At 40.0% G+C, this 24,337-nt stretch overlaps 1 protein-coding gene across 1 annotated transcript in view; it reads left to right on the forward strand.

Moving 5' to 3' along the window:
- lpin2 (lipin 2) overlaps positions 1-24,337 on the forward strand; it is a 90,932-nt gene that overhangs the window by 31,899 nt on the left and 34,696 nt on the right. Inside the window, exons 2-4 of the mRNA XM_078216068.1 lie at positions 10,122-10,310; positions 17,697-17,792; positions 22,402-22,709. Of these exons, the coding sequence (XP_078072194.1) occupies positions 10,131-10,310; positions 17,697-17,792; positions 22,402-22,709 (584 nt within the window). The 5' untranslated portion in view covers positions 10,122-10,130. The remainder of the gene's footprint in view (positions 1-10,121; positions 10,311-17,696; positions 17,793-22,401; positions 22,710-24,337) is intronic.

Here is a 24,337-nt window from a genome sequence, read left to right on the forward strand (position 1 = left end):
AGGTCAGAATAGTTTTGGGATTGCAAACCTTATTTGAATTCATGGTTAATTAGTTGTTTGTTTGTACAAAATTTGAATGTTACTGGGAAAAAAAAGACATGTTAAAACTTTTTCGTCAGAATTCTCTGGCTGTTGATGCTGGCAGGATTCTCTGGTCCCACTGACAGTGCACCTCCTGCTGTGGGTTTCCTGGTCGAGTAGAGTGGCTTCAATGGGAATTCCCACTGACTGGTGTGACTGGGAGGATGCAGCCATCAGTGAACGGCGTGCCACCTGCCACTGTCAAGAAAAACGCTGAGGTCAGGCCAGCGAATCTCGCCCTTCGTTTTGCACTCACCAGACAGCTCGCAAGAAATGACCAACAGTTTGTATACTGCATGAGGAGAGTGCTGATTGGCTGGCAAGTGGAGGAGTTGACATGGAAAATGCAACATGGAACAGTTAACTGCCCAACTTTGCTCAAATTCAAACTGGGCAGGTCAACTCTGGCCAAGGCATTGCCCTGGGGTTGAACGAGGAATCACTGTTCTTCAAGCTTTTGCTTAGTTGAAAAAGGTGCATTGTGTGGATATGTTCGTTCTGTCTGCAAGGACCGGACCCTGAGTATGAATATATGTGGCTTCTAGTGTTTTGTAATTGAGCCACACAGTTGTGTGAAACTTGCTTTCTGAATATCTTAAGGTCAATAGCTTCTACATCAGCTATCAAATGTCACACTGAGCAACATTCACTTCCAACATGGTCACTCTATTTGCAGATGTTGCAAGAAAGAAACCTGAAGCCTTTCTACAACCTTGTCGAGGGTGGTTTCTGCCTCGGCATCTCACCGAATTAGATTGTTGTCTTCCATTTATCCATGAATTTGTCTATAATTTTTATCCCAGACTGTTAACAGATGACAATAAATCAAAACCCTTACAGCATGATGTGCACAATCTTTGTCATTAATGGGAGATCAGCTATCAAATTACTTATTTTGTCAATTATGAGGAGACAGCATCAAAACTAGCTCATTAGCATCCCAAATATCGATCTTCTCAGACCTTTATCTGCGGAAATGCACTCTGCTCTTAAAACATAACATTTAAAATAAATCAAAGTCTTTAAATAGAAAAATAATCAAAAGATCTTGTGACACTAGCAATATAACAACATCGAGAGAGCCCTTGGTTATTGCACAACTTTGAAATGTGGCAATACAAAAACTTCCTCTACACAATTCGTCATAAAATTTCATTGTTAGCAAGTGACAAACATTAGTTCTGCTACCGGTTGCTCAGCAGCCGTAGAAATTGGAGTCATTAGTCCCTGAGATACAGAACTTGCAGAACTAAAGTTATTTTAAAAATCCTTTTTTAAATGCGCAACACAATTTAATTTTTGTTCTTCCTCTCGCCCTTGTGATGAAATACCAGACTCTCCTCAGTTTTCATGCCCTCATGGTATGGGTGAGATGGAGAAAGCCACTGATTGGAATCCAAGACATACAACCTTACAATACATTGGGGCCTTTTGTTAATTAAGACTTTCTCAGTGACGTGATTACATAGGATAACGTTAAGCTATGCAGGTCACAAAAACTCAGGTTGGATTCTTTTAGATGCTGTTATCCTCTTTGAAGCAGCATAAGTGGTATTGGAAATCCTGAATGAGGGATGGGAGAACTCTGTTCAAGTTCCGAAGTATTTTTTTGTGGAACATAGGAAGATTGAACTTGGGGGAGAAAAAAGCCATTCAGCCCTTCAAACCTGCTCTGCGAACATGGCTGATCTGGTTGTGGTCTCAATTCTGCTTGTGTGCACTCCCGCACTCTTTTCCCCCCCCCCCCCCCCGCCCCACCCCCAATAACTCTTGTCTTCCTTGTTGAACACAAATCTGTCTAATTCGGCCGTGAACTCACCAACCCCATTTATTCCTACTGTTTCCTATTCGTGATGATATCTGAGAACAAAGAAAATTACAGCACAGGAACAGGCCCTTCAGCCCTCCAAGCTTGCACCGACCATGCTGCCCGACTGAACTAAAACCCCCTACCCTTCCAGGGACCATATCCCTCTATTCCCATCCTGTTCATATCCTTGTCAAGACGCCCCTTAAAAGTCACGACTGTATCCGCTTCCACTACCTCCCCTGGCAACGAGTTCTAGGCACCCACTACTCTCTGTGAAAAATCTGCCTCGTCCATCTCCTTTAAACCTTGCCCCTCGCACCTTAAACCTATGTATCACAATAAATTGACTCTTCCACCCTGGGAAAAAGCTTCTGAATATCCACTCTGTCCATGCCTCTCATAATCTTGTAGACTTCTATCAGGTCGCCCCTCAACCTCCCTCGTTCCAGTGAGAACAAACCAAGTTTCTCCAATCTCTCCTCATAGCTAATGCCCTCCATACCAGGCAACATCCTGGTAAATCTTTTCTGTACCCTCTCCAAAGCCTCCACGTCCTTTTGGTAGTGTGGTGACCAGAATTGAACACTATATTCCAAGTGCGGCCTAACTAAGGTTCTATAAAGCTGCAACATGACTTGCCAATTTTTAAACTCAGTACCCCAGCCGATGAAGGCAAGCATGCCGTATGCCTTCTTGACTATCTTTCCTACCTGCATTGCCACTTTCAGTGACCTGTGTACCTGTACACCCAGATCCCTCTGCCTCTCAATACTCTTAAGGGTTCTACCATTTACTGTATATTTCTTATCTGTATTAGACCTTCCAAAATGCATTACCTCACATTTGCCCGGATTAAACTCCATCTGCCATCTCTTCGCCCAAGTCTCCAACCGATCCTTTCATGATGGAGGATTGATAATCCTTTATCATGAAACTGGAATTCCCTACTAGGTGTGCTCTTATCTTGCGTTGTAACCTTTTGTTGTGGCACCTTATTAAATGCTTTTTGGAAACCCAAGTATGCCACACCTATAGGTTCCATTTTTCCACCTTGTTTGTTATTTCCTTGAAGACCTCCCAATAAATTAGTTAAACACTGGCAGGAACTTTCTGGCTTTTCGATCTGTCGGGATCATCTGGCCCTGCTGAAGGCACACTCCAGTTCTGAGCTTCCCAGTGGCGTGGGGTGGAGTTAATGAGAAATCCCATTGACACTGGTGGGATCAAAAGATCCTACCAGCAGCCAATGGCGCACTGCTTCCCATCACAGGAAGGACACCACAGGGATGTCAGAGAATCCTGCCCACTATTTTCTGTTGTTAACGCTGTCTGATCACATTCTGATTTTTTTTTTTAGTATCCTGCTATAACCTCCTTAATCACGGATTCTAACAATTTTCCTCCCTCCCTATGACAGATGTTCAGAAGTTGGTTGAGAACATCTTGAGTTTGGCTGACATGCCTTCCACATTGATGTGTTTGTCAACACTTCCTGCAGACGCATCCTTGATAATTAGTCACTTGGGTGAAATATCTGAAGGGTGTTATATCATGGAACTGTCACCTAGATTTAATAACATGATGAAGGAGCAGGGATAATATGACTCTTTGAGCCCAGTTCATCAGTCAATGAAATCATGGCTGAACTTCTACGTCAACTCTGCTTTCTTGCCCCATCTGCATATCCCTTGATTGAGTATCCTCTAACCGGTTGATCTCCATCTCGTACATACTCAACTGAGCATCCTTGTCGCTCCAGGGTAGAAAATTCCAAAGATTTTCCAATGGGAATTACTGTAACAACAGCAGTAGCTATTTAAATAATTTAACATGAGCACTATTTCCTGTAAGAGAAAATTGGGGATTGTATGAGTGAACTAATTTGTAGGAAAACTTAGAACAAAGTTATTCTATGTTTGTCTCTATAGCTCCTTTTCATTCTAACTAGTTCTAGTAAGAATAATCTTTCTTACACTCCCATCTTTCTTGATCACAATCAATCCGAGGACTAGAAGGAGAAACCTTTCAGCCAGAGTTTCTGCTGGAGTTTTATTGCAGCAATTCAAAACTAGCCCGACTATCCTGCTTTGTACCCCTGCCTTGTATCTTCCTCTCTGTTATGAGGATTTGTCTGTTGTTCACTGATTGTCCGCTTCAATCCCATTGGAAAAGCATTTCATGTTCAAGCAGTCCCTTAAATAAAGACATTTCTCCTAACCCCTCACCACCTTCAGTGATGCCTTATCACTCATTCCTCACCTAGAGAACTCTTTTCCTATTTCTTCTATTAAAGCTCTTCAAAACTGAAAAGGATTCATCAAATCTCCTGCAGCCTTTGATGCTCCTGTGGAAATCATGCGAGTCTCACTTGATGACCTATAAGAACATAAGAACATAAGAAATGGGAGCAGGAGTAGGCCATCTAGCCCCTCGAGCCTGCTCCGCCATTCAATAAGATCATGACTGATCTGATAGTGGGTTCAGTTCCACTTACCCGCCCGCTCCCCATAACCTTTAATTCCCTTAATGGTTAAAAATCTATCTATCTGTGACTTAAACACATTTAACGAGGTAGCCTCTACTGCTTCATTGGGCAGAGAATTCCAAAGTTTCACTACCTTCTGGGAGAAGAAGTTCCTCCTCAACTCAGTCCTAAATTGACTCGCCCGTATTTTGAGGCTATGCCCCCTAGTTCTTGTTTCCATTGTAAGTGGAAATAACCTCGCTGCTTCTACCCTGTTTAGCCCCTTCAATATCTTGTATGTCTCTATAAGATCTCCCCTCAACCTTCTAAACTCCAGTGAGTACAGGCCCAGTCTACTCAATCTCTCCTCATAAGCTAACCCCCTCATCTCTGGAATCAACCTGGTGAACCTTCTCTGTACCCCCCTCCAAAGCTAATATATCCTTTCTTAAATAAGGGGACCAAAATTGTACACAGTACTCTAGGTGCAGCCTCACCAGTACCCTGTGCAGTTGCAGCATGACCTCCCTGCTTTTATATTCCATCCCACTCGTGATAAAGGCCAACATTCCATTTGCCGCCTTGAATCCCTGCTGCACCTGCAAACTGAGTTTTTGTGAATCATGCACAAGGACCCCCAGGTCCCTCTGCACAGTAGCATGTTGTAATTTTTCACTGTTTAAATAATAGTCCATTTTACTATTATTCCTTCCAAAGTGGATAACCTCACACTTACCAATGTTATACTCCATCTGCCAGATCCTTGCCCACTCACTTAGCCTATCCAAATCTCTCTGCAGACTCTGTGTCCTCCACACAATTTGCTTTCCCACTCATCTTTGTGTCATCCGCAAACTTTGTTACCCTACACTCGGTCCCCTCCTCCAGATCGTCTATGTATATGGTAAATAGTTGAGGCCCCAGCACTGATCCCTGCGGCACGCCACTAGTCACTCATTGCCAACCGGAAAAGCACCCATTTATTCCGACTCTGCTTTGTGTTAGATAGCCAATCCTCAATCCACGCTAACACTTTACCCCCAACTCCTTTATCTTATGCAGCAACCTTTTGAGGGGCACCTTATCGAATGCCTTCTGGAAATCTAAATACACCACATCCACCAGTTCCCCTCTGTCAACCACACTTGTTATATCCTCAAAAAATTCCAGTAAATTAGTCAAACATGACTTTCCCTTCATGAATCCATGCTGCGTCTGCTTGATTGAACCATTCTTTTCCAGGCGTTCTGCTATTTCTTCCTTAATGATAGATTCCAGCATTTTCCCAACTACGGATGTTAAGCTAACCGGCCTGTAGTTACCTGCCTTTTGTCTACCTCCTTTTTTAAACAGTGGCGTTACATTAGTTTTCCAATCAGCTGGCACCTATATTTTTTTCATCCTGCTCAATCAGCACTACACTCTGACTTGAATGTCTTTTTTATAATGTGATGCTTAAAACTGCACGCAGCACTCATGTCCCAATTTCTAAAACCAAAAATGAAACTAGGAATGAATTTTCTAATCAACTTATTTATTGACACTTGCATTCTTTAAAATATGCATTTACAGGCAAACTGCAGTTGAGATGGTCAACATTTGAGAGCTCCATACATATGAAATCGGCCCAGTTGCCTGTGAACACGACGTATGGGTTTTCACTGATAATGTGTAGACACAATTGTGGTGTTTTTGTAATTGCCGGCAGCTGGAACTAAGTTTTATTTCCTGTTTGTAGGACTCGATTATTTGTCATATTTTCCATGTGCTGCTGCAATTCTAGTTTTAAAAATATGTGGTATCTATGTTTGTCATGTAGCTGTGGGCTGTGAGGAAAAGTGTCGAGCAGCTTTGTTAACCTTTTATCTGAAAATGTTCTGTCATTTTTCATCCCAGCAGCCAAACTTGTCTGAAGTAACACTTTTTTTGAAACTATTTTAAGAAAAGTACATATGATTTTATCAATTGAATTTTTTTTTGGCACTTGTCATTAAATTTATTGAAGGCCTTGCATGTGTCAAACTGGATATTTCTTTTACAATGCAACAGATAAAATTAATCATATTTGCGTATTCTGAGTATGTACTGTTGGCAGAATTACTCTGCCATCAATACAGCATATCAAAAGGAGTTGACGAGTGGAAGTGTGTGTTCCCTTGTTTAGGATTTGAGACTATTTTTGATCTTCCTAAAGACTTCCTTAGTTCAGCCAGTTTTTTTCAGGTCTTTTGTTTTGCACAAGTGATGAATTTGTCTAAATATTTTACAATTGTGTCACTCTAATGAATTTCTCATCGGAAAGGAGTGTGTGAACAGTAACAAGCAGTTGTTTGTGTGTGTGTGTGTTATATGCTTATAAGCAATTGTGTATTTTCACTCTGTACACGTATGTGTTACATTTTAAAAATAAATTCCCCTACTTTAGGGTGTAACATTTTTCATACGAAAACTTGAAAATTGCTGCCTGAAGGTAATTTTATGATCAGTTGTAGTGCCTCCGTTGAAGTCACTTCTCTGTATGGTTGACTAATCTATCTTGTGATCTTTGGAAGCCATTGGAAAATATGTCAAATGCGATACAGCAGGGACTATTTTTGTTTTTTACATTGGTACATTGATGTTCTTATTGAGAGGGGGGGCGGTTTCCTTGCAGCACAGCAGAAACACCTGATGCCAGAATCCCTTTTACTTCAGAATTTGCTACTGTAAGCATTCTGATCTAGATAACTGCTAAGGAGGAACATTAGCTTGGTGATTAATTCAGCTTTTACAATTTAAAAACACTCTAAGGTAATTCTTAGAAGAATTGGTGCCTCACTCATTTCCTCATTTGATAATTATACTTGACATGCTCATGCAGCAGGAAGTAGACTTGTCCAAACATACTGTCATTGTGCAGCAAAGGTGGGTCTGTGAACCACAACTCCTCAGTTGTGGCGTTTTCAGTACATTTTATATCCTGCACTCGAGCTCAACACTAACTCTTCTTTCATTAGCCCCTGCTATTATCAATGCATGAATGGGGATTAAGAGTTATTTTAAATAAATTGGGAACAGTTCCTTTCTGTCCATGTACACTATGATGAGCTGAGTAACTATGAAACATGTCTACAATATTCGTGTCCTCGACTCCACAATATAATGCATGATTTGAAATCTATTTCTAGTAATGTGATTTGCCATTGCCCGCCCTTCCACTCAGAAGTTAACCAAGGGAAAGCTGATTCAGAAAGTATGAAAGTGAATCGTTACTATTTGCAATTTTACCACCTGTCTGAATAATGGCCAATACTTCCTTTAATAAATTGAAAGATAATATTCATCATGTACTCTTGCAAAGAAAAAGTTGGCAAACTTTTTTGAAGTCTCTATTTTCACCTTCAGATTGGTCAATTCAGATCATTGTAAACAAGAGCTGTATAGACAAGTTCAGAAAGCTGAACTTGAATTTTTTTTTAAACGTTCAAAGGATTTGGAGTTGAGGGTGATACCAGTAAGATATCAACTTTTTTTGTGTTGGAATTCCAAGGCTGCAATTGTTGCCCATTGCGAGTTGGACTGAGTTGTTGGTGGGCTCTGCCTCCTTGAACTGGAGCAGCCATACTGATGGTGTTCCCACTATGGTGTGGCTTAAATCCATTCTTTTCTTCCCTTTTTAATAAAGTGCAGGTTCCATTGCAATATTCTACACCGTAGAATACTGTATGGTGTCTGAGCATGATGTGGAGATGCTAGTGTTGAACTGGAATGGACAAGATGAGAGGTCACATGATACCAGTTATAGTCCAACCGGTTTATTTGAAATCGCAAGCTTTCGGAGCACTGCTTCTTTGTCAGGTGTCTGAGTAGGATAACTAGAATTTTAGAAGCAAGGAGGGATTCAACAGCATTGGGAGTGGAGCTGGAATTTGCTAGGGTAAGTGATGCGCTCCTGAACTTCAACAGAACTGGGATTGAGAGTGAATCCTAAACTATGGCAGACTGCAGAGCAAGTGCTGAGGGTTTACAAAATTGTGGCAGGCCCTGAAGGTGCATTGAGTGTGCAAGACTTCAGCCATTGGTCTTAGAATTTGTCTATAACCTGAGTCAAGTGGTACTAGGGAATTAAATCCTTGAATGTAGTAGTAAAAGCATTCTGAGTTGTCGTACCAGAGATTGGCAGCATTAGGCTTCAATGACTAAGCACCAGGAGAAAATTTCTTCATTTTGGCAACTAGCTAGGATCTTGGAATTTGACAGCTGTTCCAGCTTGGATGTTACACTGAGCTTTGAGGTGGTGGGAGGGGGGAGTAATGGGGCTAGTGTCTGTTGCAAAAACACATCTGTCTGGTTGGAAAGCTGAACTTATTTTCATGAAAGTAGTGCAGAAATTGCCTGTTTGAGATGCACTCTTGGTATTTCTAAGGTTGGACTCGCAAACTATACTACAAAAGAAGCTTTCAGCAAAATGGGCTTAGATGGAATTGCTGAAAGTCAATTTTGTGTTTGTGAAAACAATGTTATTAAAAATATTGTTCTTTACAATTAACAAAGAATAACATCAAGATGAAGATTACAAAGATGTGCATGCTAAATTGCCCCTTAGTGTCCATAGATGTGCAGGTTAGGTGGATTAGCCATGGTAAATGCACGGTGTTAAGGGGATAGTGCAGAGGGGAGGGCCTGGGTGGGAGAGTCGGTGCAGACTCGATGGGCTGAATGGCCCCTTGCACCAAAGGGATTCTGTTTGCTTTATATTGGGGTTAAGCAACCTAGTTTATGGATTTATCAAAAAAAGACACCATTTCTACGGCCTTTTTTCCTGGCTGTGTTTCAATAAACTGTCTTTTAAAACAATGGGGAATTGCTAGCCAGCCATAATACACAACTTGCATTCCACCGAAGTGAGACATAAAGGGAATAGACACTCTAAAGGCCTTTCAGGAGTTTGCAAAAGCCCATCTCCTGTTGGCTTCCTTGTGCTCTTTCTTGCTCACCTTGAGCATTGTACATGGATATGGCAGGATAACTGTCAAGGGAGTGTGATGTATGAATGAGGGATGCGATTTACCTCATTAAATTTGGGAAATAGGGTCAACAAACCCGTTCTTTGATTTAATCTCAGAAAATTTGTTGGATTTTTAAAAATAATCCGGAGTGTATATTGTGGGGCTCCTACAGTATTGGCAAAATTCACAATTAAACCCTGTGGCAGCCAGACCTTGAATGGTAAATTTGGGGAATTAATTTTTACTCTTCCTCGTGTGATTGTAAGGGTTGGTGTTGCTTTTCCATTCATATCCCATTCACTGACTTAATAAATGTACTGGTGTACAGATTATTTAGTGTGTGCTTTCTTCACAAGGATTTAACCAGGTTGTGTGTGTACACTTTAACATTTTCAATTAATTGGAGACTACACAATGGTGATTTTAATCTTGTTACTTTATGCCAGTATGCTTTATTTACGTGTACCATTCTATAACATATAAAAGCTGTGATATCATCCAATGAAACTACATTCCAGGTATATCCCCGTTGATCAAATCACAGGTTTCATTACATTTATCAAACTGTGAAACATACACAGCTGTTTACTTGAAAAGGCCTGACTTGTGGGTTTCATGTATGTTAAATGGTTTTTTAAAAATCCTTATCGTTTGCACATCTTCACAACCCGACATATAGATGTGCTCAGGATTGAATGTTGAAATGGGTGAACTTTTGTATAGCGCTGAAATGTTTAATTGAACACCAATATTTTTCATTTTGGATTTTGTTTTCCAGTCCCAAACCATGAACTATGTTGGACAGTTACTGGTAACAGTCAAGGAATTGTACAAGGGATTGAACCCTGCAACACTCTCTGGATGCATCGATGTGATCGTAGTCCAACAACAGGATGGCACTTATCAATGCTCACCATTTCATGTTCGGTTTGGAAAGCTGGGGGTACTTCGATCAAAGGAAAATGTGGTAAGTTCCCAATTATGATTCGCAAAGTTAAAGGCAAGGATTAAATGAACTTGAGCCAGTATATTCCTGAACTTGTCACATCTTTTTCAATATGCAATTCAGTGTTAATCTTAGTGTGGTATTCCATCTTGGAATGATACATCCCATTATGATGTGTGATTATGTTAATTTTTAATGTTGCCAGTTCGCATATAGTTTTCAGAAACTGAACAGTTCCAAGGTTTTTCTACTGTCGTGCTGAAGATGGGCTTAAAAAAAATCTCTGAAAAGCGGGTTCAAAACAAAAGATGAAAATATTGGATTGTCAAAATCTTCTAGTGTCATTATATAGTATTAAGACTGAGGTCTAATTGTTGCTCTGTCATTATGAAATTGAAAGTTTGAAAAAGTTCAAGGTTGAGAAATATCTATCTGGCTGCATGGAGACAACAGTCTATATGTGCCAGAACCCTTTTGTAGAAAAATATAAAACCAAAAATGCAAGACTATTTCTTGGAATTTGCGATTGCAAATATTCTGTCCAGAGTTTAAACAGCCCGCATATGAATGACAACTCAAACCTCAACTGAACAGACCCAACGGAGTAAAAAGGAAGATGCAGGGATGTGGATGAATGAGTTATGTTTATTTTTCATTTTATTATTTGTACTTTTTCCCAGTCCTGTAATGAAATCTCATTTCATTCAGTGTGAGGATGTGAATTTTTTAAAAAGACGATACTTTGTGCTTTTTTAACCTTCCTGACTCCTGTGTTTAGAATAATCAAATATACAGCAGCAGAAAAAGATTTAAAACGACACTGGGCATTTGTTTCCCCCTTCTTTAATCTAGTGACCCTCTATTCCAGAGATGAGAGTTTGTCTTATGAAGAGAGATTGGGCAGGTTAGATCTATACTCTCTTGAGTTTAGAAGAATGAGAGGAGATCTATTTGAGGCATTTAAGATGACAAAGTAGGCGTAGAGAGGCTGTTTCCTCTTATGAGGCTAACTTTGAGTGTTGTTCCTCACTATGCTTGTTCTGTTGTGTGAAGTAGTTAAATCAGAATGGGTTGTCTACCTCTCCCCCTTTGGGCACAGATCCATGTCATAAGAACATAAGAACTAAGAGCATGAGTAGGCAATTCAGCTCCTCGGGCCTGTTCCACTATTCAATGCGATCATGGCTGATCTCAACTCCACAACCCTCAACCTGTTACTAATTAAAAATCTATCTCAAATTAACTTGATGACCCAGCACCCACTGCATTCTGGGATAGGGGATTTCACAGATTCATGGTCCTTTGAGAGAAGTAATTTCTCCTCCTCTGTTTTAAATCTGCTACCCTTAACCTAAAACTATGACCTTTCGTTCTAGATTGCACCACAGGAGGAAACATCCTCCCTGTGTCTACCCTATCAATCCACTTTAGCATCTTGTATACCTCAATTAGATATCCCCTCATTCTTCTAAACTCGAGTATAGGCCTAAACTGCTCAACCACTCGTTCAATCAATCTAACGAACCTCCTCTGAAGTACCTCTGATGCAACTACATCCCTCGTCAAATAAGAGGACCAAATCAGTGCACAATACTCCAGGTTTGGTTTCACTACTGCCTAGTACAGTTGTGGCAACACGTCCCTACTTTTATACTCTATTCCTTGAGCAATAAATGCCAAAATTTCATTTGCCTTCCTTAATGGTGCATGGAGTGTACCACTGCGCCACACATACTAGGTCAGTCCAAGGCTTGTTCTCTAATCTCAGCTACGGAAGCAGAAAGAACCTTATAGCCAGCAAAAGAGGAGAAAAAATCCTGTTCCTGCTTCTGGGATCCAGCTTACTGAGCAGCCAGATGTTGTAAGCATTTAAACATCTTGTGATGTTTCATTGCATTAGAAAGACACAATATAAACATTTGTACAGAAATCGATTAAAAGTCGAGAACCAACCTGGTTGCTTCAGTTCGTGCTTTTGGGACTGATTTTCCAGAACTCAAAAACCAATTTTGGGATCCTGGAAGCAGGCACAAAATCTGCTTTTGTAACTTTCGTCTTCTGTTTAGCAAGTAAAGTTGAAAGAAAATAGAGGATGAATTGAAGAAAAGAAATGGGACAGACTGATATAAATACAGTTTAAAATGTCCCCAGTTATCATGTTTTTCTCAAGTAGCATCCATAGCCTTCCACGAGTCTTAAATGGGGAATTGATGTCCAAATCCCAGCATGTTCTTTACTTAAAAATGGGAGGCTCAAGGTGAATGTTATTTGTGCAACAACGCTGAAATACAAGAATGTAATAAACTCCCATATTGCAAAATCATTTTTTTGGTCTTGCATAATGAATAAACATTGTCCAAATATTTGGCAAAGTTAATATGAACAACTTTTCTGGATTGAAATGCAAAATGTGTCTCAATAAAATAACACAAAGCTGTTTGAAATCTTGAAAAACTGGAATAATTTGACAAATTACCTCTTGTAATGTCCTGTGCAAGTCTCTGCCAAGTACATGGTTTAACTGCTGTAAAGTTATCTTGCTATGACCTCGTACTGATTTGAGTGAAGTGATCTGGCAATTTTGGAAAATGTACCAACTGCTCAGTAAAGGAGTAATTTCCTTCCTGACCCTGAATATCACCTACTGTACACTTGCCATATTGAGTAACGATTGAATTACTTTAAATAGGCATTAATAAAATTGTTTAAAAATTACTCCCATGCTGGGAGTAATTGCTGAGGACATTACTGAGTTTGAGGCAAAATCCCTTGAGGGTGAAGTGACCCCAGTTGTAAATGTAGTAGAATATTTAACACACAACAAAAACAGAAGATGCTGGAAAATCTCAGCAGGTCTGATAGCATCTGTGGGGAGAGAATGGAGCCAACGTTTCAAATTTAGATGACCCTTCATCAGAACTCTGATGCAGGGTCATCTAGACTCAAAATCTCAGATGCTGAGATTTTCCAGCATCTTCTGCTTTTTTTCAGATTCCAGCATCCACAGTATTTTGCTTTTATCTTAGTGCAATATTTGGTTTGTTTTCCTAAGTTTAAAAAGGGGTTGTGTTCCCCTTTTTTCCAAGATAAGCCAGGGATCGGTACAGCTGCTGAATATAAACTGTTCCTGTGCTAACTTGGTCTTTACCTCTACACGTGTAATCCAAGATTTATTTTCACTGATCTACCTTGTTTATCAAACATGCCTGTAGAATATAAAGAACTCATTCTGCATTTTGCCCATTTCCTCCTCCCCGTCAGATACGCTTTGTCTACCATCATGCATATAAAAGCTCAAGTGACACTAAAGCACAGGTGTCACACCATTAACCAAGTGAAAATTGTGGATTGCATAATGGAATGGATTATAGACTGGTACGATACTTCAATTCTAGGTATTCAAACCCAGTCCAGAAAATTGCGTGAAAGAACATCAGAAATCACAGCAGGAGTAGATGAGAAAACTCCTCGAGCCTGCTTGACCATTCTCTATTATTGTGGTTGATCTTCTGCTTCCATCTCAATTTTCTGCAGTCTGTTACGTATAAAATGATCTTGGGGATCCTTGATACAGTTTCTAATGGGCATGTGCAGCATATATCAGCATTCTCGCTTAGAGAGGATACAGGACAAACATTGTGGGAAATGACAACTGTACACTCTAGCAGGAAGATATGCTTTTCTCGGGTTGGAATCTGAAGAATATTTAAGGGGTGTAACACAAGCCATGCTACCCTGACCTGGGAATGCTTGATATCGAGAGCTGAAAAGGAAAGCATTTATTCCCTGATGTCAAAGCCTTTCACCTTTAATGAGCATAATATTCACAAATGTTTTTTAAAAAAAATAGATGTCTGAAGTAAATATTTATGCCATTAGATTCTGCCAAAGACTCCACTTCTGACTCCACTTTGACAGAAAACCCAAAGAAATGGCCATTTTCTGAGATCTCCACTGATCGCCCACCAAAGCTACACGTATTGTGTTAGCTGCATCTTGCTCTCCTCTCGAGAACACCAATGGTTTTGAGAATCCTGTAACCAAAATGAAGAAATTCATTCCGAGAAATGTAACTGCACAAATTATGTCGGTTCCAGCATGTGACCATGGGAAAATAGTTTTGTCTTTATGCAGGAAATGGGAAACACATACTTTTCGAAAGGGAGAATATTTTTGTTCTTGTAACTGCTATAATTGCATACATATTCAATTCCTCGCAACATCAGAAAGATCTTAAAGCAATTAGCTTTGTTTTATCACTAAATTACATACACTGAACTACTTGGCTGAGTTGAATCTTTTGCTTTAAGGGGTGTCTTTAAAAAAATCATAAAACTGTGGGAATTAAATATTGCAGCTAAGGTTATAAATGGAATCAACTTGCAATATAATTTATGCTGTGGAAATCGCTTGCCAATTTTCTCTTCGTATCTCATCTACACAATTATACGTTACGTGTACAAGATGATTAACACGTCAAATGCACACCCTAGTGCACAGAATAGGCAGAAAGCAGCACTTCTAGTTGAACTTGTATGACAGAAATTCAACACTAATTGTGTTTCTGTCATGATTAGCACTCTGGAAATTTAAGTATGATCACATTTATAAATCTTATTCCTCCTGTACCTTTGATTTATGATTAAAGCACTCTGTACAAAGTCGATGAATCAGATTCCTTGCAATGCCAGTATACTAATGTTCGAATTAGAATGTTGAAAATTGTACGTGACCTCGGATGAGAGTCTGCGTTACTTCAGTCAGTGTTTATATGGAAATTATGAGCAACCGCTTGGAAAATATCTATGTCCAAATGTAAATGAGATAGTGTCGGAAGTCCACAGATGTGCGGGTTAGGTTGATTGACCATGCTACATTGCCCTTTTGCGTCCCGGGATGTGTAGGTGAGAGGGATTAACGGGGCAAATATGTTGCGTTATTGGGATAGGGCCTGGGTGGAATTGTTGTCGGTGCAGACTGGATGGGCAGAATGGCCTCCTTCTGCACTGTAGGGTTTCTATGATTCTATGTCACTTTCTGGACAGGGCAAATTCAATTGAAAGTACCAAAAACAATAAAATTGTGTACTTGGATGTATTTTGTTCCTAAACTTTGCAGACGCAATGTTTTATTTTGTAACAATCCATGTTCTTTTGGACTGATCAGATCCTATTCACAGTGATGGGGTTAGAAAATTAGAGTTAAGTACTAATACATTTCTGAATGCAATTTGTGATGAACTGCATGTATTACTGTTGCTAGAATTTAACAACTCCAATACTGACGCAGCCCATGCTAGTAGGATCTGAGTAATCTCCAAGTTTGGATAGACAAATAGCAGAAACAATGACATTCGGGTCCACCACCGTGGAGTCCTCCATAATCATCTTGGGAATCATGGTTAATGGCAAACACATCAACGATGCAACCCACATAATCAGGGCAGATTGGCTCACCAGTCTCTCCACTGTCTGCAATAGTCAAACTGATGGAATGTTCCAGATGAATGCAACAGCAGCAAAATTCAAGTAGTATGGCATAACCTAGAATGGGGCATCTGTTTGCTCCCTGTAGCCAGATCTAGGCCCTCCACCACCAATTGTGGCTGCAATATGTATAGAATGTATTGCAACCATTCACCCATGCTTACTGACCTCTGCCAATCCTGCACCCTCGTGCATCAGGAGGACAAGCACAGCAACATCAAGGGGATAAAATCATCTCTTGATTTCCTTCCAAGTCATGCACCATCCTGACTTTGAGGTATATCACTGTTCCTTCATCATTGTTGAGTCAGAATCTTGGAATTCCAGACCCAGTTAAAGAAAAGGCACCATGACCATCTTAGGCATGGACAATAACCACATCCACATTGTATTGTATATGTGATTATGATAGTTAACTATGAAGCCTATTTTCCAGTGCAGCTTTTATATTTGAAAGAAATCATAATGGCTTCAAACTTAGCTTCGTGAATGGTCCAGGATTGTGCTGCATCACTAAACCAAAATAAGATGCACAGCTGGTATGGAGACTTCATAGAAACTCTACAGTGCAGAAGAAGGCCATTCAGCCCATCGAGTATGCATCAACCACAATCCCACCTTGGCCCTATCCCGATAACCCCATGCATTTACCCTAGCTAGTCCCCCTGACACCAAGGGGCAATTTAGCATGGCCAATCCACCTGATCCGCACATCTTTGGACTATGGGAGAAAACCGGAACACCCGGAGGAAACCCACGCAGACACGGGGAGAACATGCAAACTCCACACAGTGACCTAAGCCAGGAATCAAACCCAGGTCCCTGGCACTGTGAGGCAGCAGTGCTGCCCATATATTCCATAGGCTCCATACAGTGACTGAACTATCCATGCCAGCAGTTTGTAAACTGAGCTCGTTCAGCACAATAACAGCAACAGTGTTAACCTGGACCTTTATTTCTCTGAATCAGGCAACAGAAAATAGGGCAAGTTCCTGTCTTGCTGTCTAGCTTCTTGTGTACTTCAACTATACATGTAAATGGAGTTTGAGTTAAAATAGGAGTTTGAATCTAATTCTCCATTATTAAAGGTCAAAGACGGGTTTTATTGTTGTGAAATCCTAAAGGCTGTTTGATTCTTGCCACTATTGTGGCTTTGAATGCACAAGTGCTCAATGCTTTAAAAATGTGTACATTTTTGCTCCTTGTCAAACAGGTAGATGGCTAAGATCCTAATAGTAAAACTAAGGTTTAAAATTCAGAGATTATTCCAGGGCACTTCTGGTCATTCTTGCACGTTTTGCCCTCCGTAAACCTGATATCACCCAACACTCGGCCTCTGTTTGCAACCCACCAAATTTTGTTCACTCTCTAAACCTCTTGCTTGCAGACCTGGTTTGGTTGCTTCATTTTTGAAGCAACGCTTCATTTTTAAAAAAATTACAAGATCTTTGTTTTCGAGTCCCTTCATCGCCTCGTTCCTCCCCATTTCTGTAAACGCCACCCCCTCAATCATCCCAGCTATCTGCATTCATCTAATTCTTGCCACTTGAGCATCCTGGATTATAATTGAATGAATGTCTTTGGCACCTCGGCCCTAAGCTCTGGAATCCCCTTCCTGAATCTCTGGCTCTCTAATTCTTTCCTCTTTTAAGATGCTTCTTAAAACCTGCCTTTTTGACAAAGCTTGACCCTATTATTGCCTTATTTGACTCTTCAAGCCTGCTTTATAATGCTCCTGTGAAGCACCTTGGGACATTTTACCAATGGTAAAGGTGCTATATAAATATGTTGTGACTGTGATATACTGTAATGCGTTTTGTTTTGATGCATGTTTTGGCATAATGGTTAAGGAGTTATCTATGTTGGGGGTTTGTTTTGACTCTTTAAAAGTTATTTAGTGCCATTTTGGGACTGATTGCAGATTGACATCGAGATTAATGGGGATCCAGTGGATCTGCACATGAAGTTGGGAGATAATGGAGAAGCTTTCTTTGTACAAGAAACAGAGCAAGAAAATGTATGTAACAATTTTTAATTTCATTTGTGAATGTTTAATGGAAATATGTGATGGTGGGTTTGTGCTTTATGACAATTAGCTAAGAAAATTGCTTGCTCATTTATCTAAACTTTTAAATGTCGACCATGCTCCTCATGGCTGGCAAGGTTCCATGTACTGCATACTATCTAAATGAAATTCAATTGAAATCCGCTTGGTTTCCCATATCCCCCCACTTTATTTGCCACGGTATTTAATGTTACAGTGAAGAAAAGAAGCATAGGTGAAACCACCAGTGTAACAAGTATTGAAAAGGGTGGGGTGGCAAGATATTTGTGGGTGATGGGTATTTGATCGTGATCATGTGCATAGTCGTTAGAAAATGTTGTGGTGCGAGTGTGGGTTATGAGAAAGAAAGTAGATTTGGTAATGAGTGAAGAGTGCTAAATAATTAGCTCAGTTACCATTGCTTTTAAATTGTTTTGATATCTTGATTTTGGAGCTATAAAGATATTTAAATATAGAATTTTAATAAATAATTCGGTTCACTTTGAGAAAAATGGACTGAGAGAATTCACTGGGAATCCAGAAGGAGGAGTGTCTGTGGATAACTTTCAAGGATGTGAAATTCCTGGGCTGCTGTTCCATCATCAAGCACGGACTTGCCGGCCTTTTGGAGCTATAGATGACCAGCACTGTCCCAGGTTGGGCAGCCATCGTCAATCACATATCTCGGTTGGCATTTGTAGCAGCAGCCAGGTGAAGAAAAGGAATGTTGGAGCAGCTCCATACTCTTCCAACATGCCTGAGGGAGCCTGGGAATAAGTCCCTGGAAAAAGAGCTGGGCACATGATTTCATCTTGTTCTTGTTGAATTTCAAGGTGTTCAGACCTAACTAAACAATTACATAGACAGGGATTTCAGAATGTTTCTTTTTTCCTTGGTTTCCCAATACCATTGTGCGTGTTGATTGGTATTATTTCACTTTAAAAAAATTTAAATTCATTTGTGGGACATGGGCGTCGCTGGCTGGGCAGCATTTATTGCCCTTCCCTCATTGTCCTTGTTCAGAGGCAGTTGAGAGTCAACCACAATGCTGTGGCTCTGGAGTCACATGTAGGTGACACCAGGTAAGGATGGCAGATTTCCTTCCCTAGAGGACGTTAGTGAACCAGATGGGTTTTTCCGACAATAGACAATGGTTTCATGGTCATCAGTAGATTCTTAATTCCAGATTTTAAAAATTGAATTCAAATTCCACCATTTACCGTGGCGTGATTTGAACTCGGGTCCCCACAACATTAGCTGAGTTTCTGGATTAGTCCAATGATGATACCACTAGGCCATCGCCTCCTTCCCCAAATGTGACCGTTGATTGGGTAATGAAAGCTGGGATTGTTTCTTCTAAACGTGGGAATTGGTGCAGAAATTTGGAAAGCAGTGCTGCAAGAATTGCCTGAACTTTTTGTCTGAACCTCCTTCCTAATTTATTTTTGATGCTAAAAGATGTGGCAGAGACATGTGGTAGTGAGACGGCCACCCAAATTGCCACTCATGTATGCACAGGGAAGAAGCTCTTTTCTGCTCATAATTTTGTTAAGTCGGTAACGAATTTAGCAAGCCTGACAAGTTTTGATGCATTCGAGGCCAGTTTCACGTCACATGGGTAGAAGGCAGGCTGTTGCGAGTTAGACTACAAATGTATTAGCCAGCCTGTCCAGAGTCATTAGTTTTCTGCCTGCACCCAAAATGAAACTCGCCCTCATTCAATTTTGTTTTCCCAAGTGTATTTAGTGATCAAACAAGATAAAATGGCTCTTTTGTTTGACGGGGGAGGTGAGAAAAAAACTGGAATTTTTTATTGAAAATGTATGTTTCTGGTTTTATGGTCATGATTAGATCCTCGTATCCTTTCAAGATCGAGCAATACTGCCAAGTGTAGGTAATATAAAAGATGATGGCTTTTTTTGCTGTTCCGTTTTCTTCAGAAAGGAAAAAGTAACCACAAACCTGTCTAAAGTCCAATCATACCTATTCTATTTTTAAACAAAAATGAATACTGCTGCCATTCAAACTAGTGCTCCTTAATCAGGAAAAGTGCCACCCATGGACTATTTTTTGAAGGAAATGGTGGGGAGCAAGAGATGAAAGCTTTGTTGAACTGAAGTGTAGTTGAGCAGTTCCTTGCACATTCGGAGACTGATCTGCTGCGATTACGCTTGCAGCTGGTTGCTTGCGGCACGTCAATTCTTTCTTTTATTGTCTAAGAAATTGGATTTTAAAAAGCTAACGAGCAGAGAGTTGGCTTTCCAGATATCCACTGCTATTTAAAGAAGGCACTAAGGCAGGAGGTTACCCTTCTGCTAAAAAGAGTTGCTTCCTTTGTTGAGAACATATGTTTTAAGCAGCAGCCAAGACATGTGGTTTTAATTAGAAGTTTTGAATAGACCTTTGTAAGAAAGCATTCTCGCCATCCTCTTGATATCATCAGCAGATGGTTTCTATGGTTTCCTTCATTTTGTTTTTAATGCCCTTTCTAATGGTTTTGGGTCTAACACAGGTTTGTTCTACTAGAAAACTATGAACTGAAGCAAGACCTTGTACTCTAAAGGTGACCATGCTTCAGGAAAATAACCTTATTAGGGTCATATGTTGAAATTATGCAGGAGTTTTCACTATCACAGTAGTTTTCCATCACTTCAGGAAATTACTAATTCCACTTGCATCAAGACATTTTGTATCTGACTAAACTATTAGTCATTCACAGAAATAAGGAATAATATATAAACATGCATGTGAACAAGCCCGCTCTGTCATTTATTAGGTTATGGCTGATCTGATAGTAACCTGAAATCTGCATCCCGTCTACACCCAATACACTATCATCCACTTGCTTACCAAGAACCTACTCGCCTCTGCCTTAAAAATATTCAAAGACGCTGTTTCCAGTACCTTTTCAGAGTTCTAAAGAATCATGACTGAGTAAAACAATTTTGCCTCATCTCCGTTTTAATCGGACAGCCCCTTAATTGTGAAACAGCCCTTGGTTCTTGATTTTTAGAACTCCCTTAAGAAGAAACATCCTCTCCACATTCACCCTGTCAAAACCCTTCAGGATCATTTATGTTTCAATCAAGTCACTTCTTACTTTTGTCTCTAGTGGACACAAACTTAACCTGTCCAAACTTTCCCCAAAAGACAACTCATCCACTCCAGATAATAGTCTAGTAAACCTTCTCTGAGCTGCTGCCAATGTATTTGTATCCTTGAATAAATTGACCAGTGCTGTACTCCAGATTTGGTCTCACTCGTGTCCTGCACACCTGAAGCATAACCTTCATACTTTTGTGTTCAATTTCCCTCATAGTTGTTAGCTCACCTAATTACTTGCTGTACCTGCATATGAGACTTTTGTGATTCATGCTCTAGGACACCCAGATCCCACCTCAGAGCTAAGTACTCTCTCACCATTTGAATGATATGAAAGGGACTATATGTCTAAATAAAAATCATATCTTCAGTAATTTAGAGCTGGATTTTCCTGCTCCATGACGATAGGATTGGAGGCAGAGGAGTGAGAAACTTGGAAGTTGCTGTGTTGGGACACCTCTCTGACTCCTTCCCACCCCATGGGGCATTTCTGTTCCCTGCACAAGGGAGGCAGGCAACCAGTTAGAGGTTATTTTGCTGTCTGCGGAGGCTGCCATCTCAATGTTGAGTTGCCCTCGGACCCTGGATCTACCTCAGCAGCACCAACCTCGAATCTTTTTCCACTGTCCTTAATAGGGATGCCATCTTAATTAGGAAATCCTCTCTGGGAAGATTGCGTTGCTGGGGGTCTTCCATCAAGTGCTGATTTGGGACCCCCATTTGGCCCTGCCTTTAGGGTACCAGGTCATGTTGTAAAATCCATCTGTCTGAGCAATCTTTTAATTAAAAGTTGTGTGTAATTTTAAACATTAGCTCAGTTTAAGTGATTCACCTCAACATTGCCAGAATAACTTACGGAATCTGTTCTTTAGACAGCTGCAGGAAAGGCAAGCTCACCTAATTAGTCAAGCATCTTCCCACATTTCTCTTCCACCCCAACCCCCACAAACTCACCTCCCAACACTTTCCAGGCAGGTTGCATGTCTGATTCCATTGGTTGTAGGATCCCATTAGAAATTTTCAACCACAAATAGAATGTAACCAAGGCTGCACCCTCTAAAGGTTTGGGACAGCCCCCATGTTCTGTGTGATATGGCCTAATGGTGTTTATTTTTTTTAAAATGGTGGCTGCTTAATACAAATCTGCACTGGTGCAGTAAAAGGTATTCTTCAGCGGTTGTATTTAGAGCTTTTATTTCTATGGGCTTAGATGCTTGCTTTTAGGAAGTTGATGGAACAAATAGTCTTTAGTTTACAATTGGAATGGTTCTACATTTTAAAATATAACATGCAAATTGCAAAAGAATTTGTAGTTAAAAGGTGGTCAGTATTTTCTTTGAACTTATAACTTTCCCTCTGCTTCTGAACAATATCATAAAATGATTTACCACATTCAGTTTTTCACTTTAAATACTTGTAATTTTTTTGGTATGTTTGTAATTTATGCTCTAACGACTTTGCAACTTGTTTCTATGACTAGGAGAAAGTTCCTCCTCACCTGGCTACCTCGCCCATTCCCACAGAAGAAGGGCAGTTCTTCAAGGATATGCAGCTGAACTTGAGCAAATCTAAAACAGACACCGGAATGGAACAGGACTTGGCGAATACAGTTCAGGGCACAACTTCAGAGACCTCAATCTCCACCAACTCAGTAAAGAAGAAAAAACGGAGGAAGAAGAAATTTAAAACAGATGGCAAAAAGGAAGACCGTGCTCCATCAGCTGGCAGTGAAGACATATTTGAAATGGATATGAGTTCTGATGAAGACCAACCGACACATTCTCCCAGGTAAAAACTAACATCTCCTAGTTTGTAATTCTTAATTCCTTTTACCCTTGATTGAGCTATTCTTGATTCAAAAACAGTTTAAGCTTTCAAAAATATATATATATCTTGAGGCTAAATGCATAAATACTAATCTACTGTAATAGTAGAGAGTTCTGTTGTAGAACTATTTGTATGTCAAGCAATTCAGTAATATCTTGCAAATAACCTTATTTTAGACTGAAGTGTCTTTTGTAGAGTTGCACAACTTTAGAGCTAGAAATTGGCATATTTTTGGTAATCTGTTTACTAAATTAAATGATCCTATGTTATTAGATTCATTCTCAGTAGTTATTGAATATGAGACTATTTTCATCATAGTCATCACGATGTATTTACAATTCAATAGAAATATTAAGTCTACAAAAGTCACTAAAATGTGTAGTGCAAAACAAAAGTTTGTTTAGTCAAATCTATTCTTGCAATCTTTTTAGTTTCTAAAAATGGAAGGTCACTGATCAGAAAGTTCTATTTTCTTGAGCCATTTGTAATGTAATGAGTCTGATGTTGATGAAAATGTAATTGTGTGCACCATTCAGACACCATTGTTACTGCAAATTGGTCAGTTTCTGGTTGATTTGCATATTGGTTTCCCCTGATTTTCAGGAAATTACTGCATTAGTGCATGAATTGAGATGCAACTTTGAGTAATTAATAACATAAGGACCTTCTACAATGATAATTGCCAATGACTATTGAACAACCTTTCACACAGACAGCAATCAAGTGTTAAATCTCAGTCCTTCAGTTTTTGAATTGTTTTAGGAGACTTTTTAAATTTTTGGAAGAAGACCAGGGAGGCCTTTTGATGGAAGCCTGATCTGTGTTTGATTCATTGGTTAGTTGGGTAGCACAGTAGCTTCTGAGTTCAGGAAAGTTAAATTATCCAATGATCTTTTGCTCATCACCTTCCAGTGAGTTCTGGTGGAAAGTGAACTTCTTTGGCAGTTGTGATAAGACCAATCTTAACTATGATGGTCTATGTGCTACAATAGCCTTCCTGTAGACTTGCATCTTGCCACCAAGGCAACCACAATATTCTAACTACACTTAGTTGTATAGTTGGGGGCTGCAGAAGGACTTGGACAGGTTAGGTGGGTGGGCAAAGAAGTGGCAGATGGAATACAATGTGGAAAAGTGTGAGGTTATGCACTTTGGAAGGAGGAATGGAGGCATAAACTATTTTCTAAATGGGAAAATGCTTAGGAAATCAGAAACACAAAGGGGCTTGGGAGTCATTGTTCAAGATTCTCTTAAGGTTAACATGCAGGTTCAGTCAGCAGTTCGGAAGGCAAATGCAATGTTAGCATTCATGTCGAGAGGACTAGAATACAAGACTTCTGAGGCTGTATACAGCTCTGGTCAGACCCCATTTGGAGTATTGTGAGCAGTTTTGGACCCCATATCTAAGGAAGGATGTGCTTGCCTTGGAAAGGATCCAGAGGAGGTTCACAAGAATGATCCCTGGATTGAAGAGCTTGTCGTATGAGAACCGGTTGAGGACTCTGGATCTCTACTTGTTGGAGTTGAGAAGGATGAGGGGAGATCTTATTGAAACTTGCAGGATACTGCGAGGCCTGGATAGAGTGGAT

The sequence above is a fragment of the Mustelus asterias genome, chromosome 7 (assembly GCF_964213995.1).
Source record: "Mustelus asterias chromosome 7, sMusAst1.hap1.1, whole genome shotgun sequence".
Classification (NCBI taxonomy): Eukaryota; Metazoa; Chordata; class Chondrichthyes; order Carcharhiniformes; family Triakidae; genus Mustelus; species Mustelus asterias.